The sequence below is a fragment of the Trichechus manatus genome, unplaced genomic scaffold (assembly GCF_000243295.1).
Source record: "Trichechus manatus latirostris isolate Lorelei unplaced genomic scaffold, TriManLat1.0 scaffold00021, whole genome shotgun sequence".
In the NCBI taxonomy this organism is placed as follows: Eukaryota; Metazoa; Chordata; class Mammalia; order Sirenia; family Trichechidae; genus Trichechus; species Trichechus manatus.
The window spans coordinates 23604371-23608934 of record NW_004443957.1 but is presented as its reverse complement, the minus strand read 5'-3'; the positions used below and the strand labels follow the sequence as shown (position 1 = coordinate 23608934).

Genomic DNA, 4564 nt, shown 5'->3' with positions numbered 1-4564 from the left:
TTTTTTTTTTTCCTGAACCAGTTGAGAGTAAGTTGGAGACATAGTACCCTTAAATAATACCCATAAATGTTGTATTTAAGAGCACAGATCTCTTAACAGCACAATAATGATCAAAATCAGGATATTTAAAATCAATACAAATCTATTATAGAATATTAATACTCCATATTCACATTCATTACTGCTACAATAATGTCTTTATATATATTTTTCCCAGACTCAGCTCCAATTCAGAATCACATGTTATATTTAGCTGTCATTTTTTTTGTCACCTTCCACTTAAAAAAATTTTTTTCAAGATATTATTTCATTTAACTGAGGTAAAATTTACACACAGTAGAATCCTCTGACCTTAAGTGTACAATTTGATGTGTTTTGACAAGCTCTGGGTATTTTAATGTTTGTTAAAATAAAATAGAAGGCTTAAGACTCTTCTGTTACTCCACAATAATTTAAACATCACCTTTATTATCATTATATAATGTTAAAACTACAATATTTGAAAGTGATATTTGTTTACATATTTATTTATTTAGTGATATCTTTACTATTTACTTAGAATAGATGCATTTAATAAACTGAGTAGTAACTATTTAAAAATGTATTTTAGAATTGTCATTAATAATTATAGACACAAAACTGATTGTCACATCATACTATTAGACAAATGGAGGCACAAGGAAGCTATAAGACTTTTTTTTTAATTGAGCACCTTCAGTATGCCATACTTTGTGCCAAGTGCTTTACATCCCTAATCTCATCGAATTCTCTCAATAACCCTATTGGGTAGGTTTTATGATAATTACCCTCATTTTTAAAAAGAGGAAGTAGAGGCTTAAGAAGATGAAGCAACTGGCCTGAGATCAAACAACTGAGTCACATGCAGGACAAATCAGGGGTGAGACCAGACTGTGGGAGGGAACTGATCTGAGACCTGTGTCTTTGACCACTGCACCAGTGACTCTAACAAAAGACTTTCTGAAGTTGATAGAGTGATCCTACAGTTAACTTCAAAAGTTAGCTAAGGTGTTCTATTCTATTTTCTAATTCTCAACCTAAGTTACATGGATACCAGTAGCATTTGGCAGCCTAAGTGAGAGATTACATGACCAGGAACCCCATCAACATCAATTCAATTTGTCTAGTAAGTTAAAAGAAATATATTTGGCAAAATCAGATTTTTATTCTGCTCATAGAAATCCTTACCTGGTAAAATCAACACTCTATCGCTTGAGGTCAAAGGATGTCTATCTTTGTACCACGTCAGTGTAGGAGGAGGCGAGGCATTTGTTTCACAGTAAAGAGAAATAGGGTTGTTGATGATCACATCCTTAGCTTCACCACTCCGGCCTGTATCAAGCATGTTTCCTATTTCCCAGAGTTTTTGAAAACTTGGAGGAACTGTGGAGGAAAGACATTAAATCCTGGTCATGTGTGAATGCCAGTGTCTATTCATTAAACACAGGTGTGGGTGTGTTTTCACAAGGTTGATTTGTAAATATAATAAATTGGATAATGTGAAAATATTTTCAAGTGCTTATACACCTACCAACCCTAGCCCCAAGTCATTTAAACAATAAAAGTAGAAACTAGAAGTCGGAGCTAGTTCTCCTGTGGAAGAAAAAGAAATACGGGGCTTAGAATGCTGAGCTTATGGCTTTGCTCTCTCTATGAAAGGACTGTGGTGCTTAGAGGACGAAGGAATCCGCTCTCAAAGTTGTTGTTAGCTGCCATCCCATTGGCCCGGCACTCATGGCGACCCCAAGCATAAAGCCTTTCTGTAATAAGCATGGCTCAAGAATATGATAATAATAAGAAAAACTCATTTTGAGGAAGTATTGAAACAATACTGGCTCAGTTGAGAGTGTTTCCCAATGATACGTCTTACTAAGAAAGCTAAGGAAGTTATGTAATCTGGATTCACAAACTTATTAATAAAGATAATACAGCATTCTCATACATTTGGGGGGGACACATGAACTTTCTAGAAGGCAATTTGTCTGTACATCAAAAGCATTAAAAAAGTGTATAACATTTGACCTAACATTTCCACTATTAGAAATTTGTTATAAAAAAATTAAAGATGTGCAGATCAATAGCATCAGCAAGATGGTGGAGTAGGTAGTTCCAAGTTCCTGTCCCCCCACAGAAACATTGAAAAATAAGCAGAAACTGTCAGAATCAACTTTGTCAGAACTATAGAAAATAGTCAAAGGTTTACAGCAACCAAGTGAATGCTGAATCAAGGAAAAAAAAAAAAAAGCAACTTGAAAAGGTAGGAAAGCTTTGTGGCATTTTTACTAGCTGGTACTACAGCACTTCCCTGGCTCATTGGTGTCTTGAATTGCAGCCCCTCTACATTTCTGGTGTGAGATCCTGGTCCCTGATTCCAGAGGGAGGAGAGCAAACCTAATTTACAAATTACTTTGTCTGTCTGTTCTAACTTGTCTAGAGGGTACCTGAAGAACTAAAGCAAGGAGTTCTTTTCTGTTTCACCTATCTTAGAACTTACTCAGGTGGAAAAGTGGCGGGTGTTGCTGAAAAACACTACATTCACTTGGAGCAAAAAAGAATGGTTGAGACGTAAAACAGACTGCCTAACACCTGGGAGGAAAAGCTGGAGAAAGAAGTTTCTTTGGGAAATTTGGACATTCAAATGTACCTTGTATATGGGGATATTTGGAAAGTCACATCATACCTGGGATAAGATGTATGCTCAAAAAGGGCCTGGAAAACTGCAAACTTTCACCTCAAGCTGATCTCTCTAGGCTCAGTGTAAGCTTGACTAGGCGTTGGAGTGTCTCAGAACAAAGCCAGTCTACATAGACTGGGAGAGCTGTTTCTTGTGTGTGTGTGTGTGTGTGTGTGTGTGTGTGTGTGTGTTTTGTTTTGTTTTAGCTCCTGGAGTTCAAGACAATCTTTGTTAAAACATCTGTTGATCACAAGTCAAAGGAACAGAGACTTCAGTGACCAGAAATGAAAAAAAATAGTCTTTACAAAAATAGTTTGAGAAAGTCATTAAACTAACAGACTACTACAGCTTTCAGCAATAATAATAAAAAGCAAAAGAAGGAAGTTGGATCCCTACCTCACAACATATACAGTAAAATCTGCAAATTCAGAACCTGTGTAAGGCAGAAACCTGTCAGAGAAGGAAAACTCAAAAATTTTTCACTAAAATGAGCAATAGAAAGCCCCTTATCAAAGGTGGAAAATCTGTGAGACCCAGAAAAGCAAAGCACTCCCATCGAGTTCCAACTCTCACAGGTTTCACTGTACAAATACTAACTCAAAACGGATCAACGACCTAATTATAAGTTTAAACCATAAAACTCTTAGAAGAAAACAGAGGGAAAGCTTTATGAACTTGGATTTGGCAATGGATTTTTAGCTATGGAACTAAAAGCATGAGCAACAAAAGAGAAACTAGATAAACTGGATTTCATCAAAATTTTAAAAAAATGTTTGTGCCTCAAAGGACATTATCAAGAAACTGAAAAGACAATCTACAGAATGGAGGAAATATTTGCAAATAATATATTTGACAAGGGTCTTGTATCCAGAATATACAAAGATTCACAACTCAAGAACAAAAAGATAAACAACCTAATTAAAATATGGGGAATGGACTTGAATAGACATTTTCCAAAAAAGATATATGAATGGCCAAAAAGCACATGAAAGATGCTTAACATCACTAGTCATTAGGGAAATAAAAATTGAAACCACAATGAGATAATTCTTCACACCCACTAGGATGAATATTTAAAAAAAGAGAGAAAATAACAAGTGCTGGTGAGGATGTGGAGAAATTGGAACACACCTGTATTGCTGAAAAGAATGCAAAATGGTGCAGTCACTGTGAAAAACATTTTGGCAGTTCCTCAAAAAGAGTAAACATAGACTTAGCATATGACTCCGTAATGCCACTCCTAGATATAAGCCAAAAAAACTGAAAACAGAGACTCAAACAATACTTGTACACCAATGTTCACTGCAGCATTATTCACAATAGCCAAAATGTGGAAACAATCCAAATGTCCATCAACAAATAAATGGAAAAATAACATGTGGTATATAAACACAATGGAATATTATTCAGCCATTAAAAGGAATGAAGTTCTGATACATGCTACAACCTTGGATAACCTTGAAAATATAATGTTAAGTGAAATAAGCCATACACAAAAGGACAAATATTACATGATTCCACTTTTATGAAATACCTGAACTAAGCAAATTCACAGAGACAGAAAGTAGGTTAGAAGTTACCAGGGGCTGGGAGAAATAGAGAAAAGACGGAAGTTGTCAAGGATTTCCTTTTACGTGGATCCACAATCAATACCCATGGGAGCAGCAGTTCAGAATTCAAAACGACAGATTGCATTGGGCAAATCTGCAGCAAAAGACCTTTTTAAAGTGTTGAAAAGCAAAGATGTCACCTTGAGGACTAAGGTGCGCCTGACCCAAGCCATGGTGTTTTCGATCACCTCATATGCATGAGAAAGCTGGACAGTGAATAGGAAGACTGAAGAAGAATTGACGCCTTTAAATTGTGGTGTTG

General features: G+C 35.9%; 1 protein-coding gene across 1 annotated transcript in view; it reads right to left on the bottom strand.

The window, feature by feature from the left end:
- HMCN1 (hemicentin 1) overlaps window positions 1-4564 on the bottom strand; it is a 545341-nt gene that overhangs the window by 122416 nt on the left and 418361 nt on the right. Inside the window, exon 54 of the mRNA XM_004372917.2 lies at window positions 1207-1401. Within this exon, the coding sequence (XP_004372974.1) occupies window positions 1207-1401 (195 nt within the window). The remainder of the gene's footprint in view (window positions 1-1206; window positions 1402-4564) is intronic.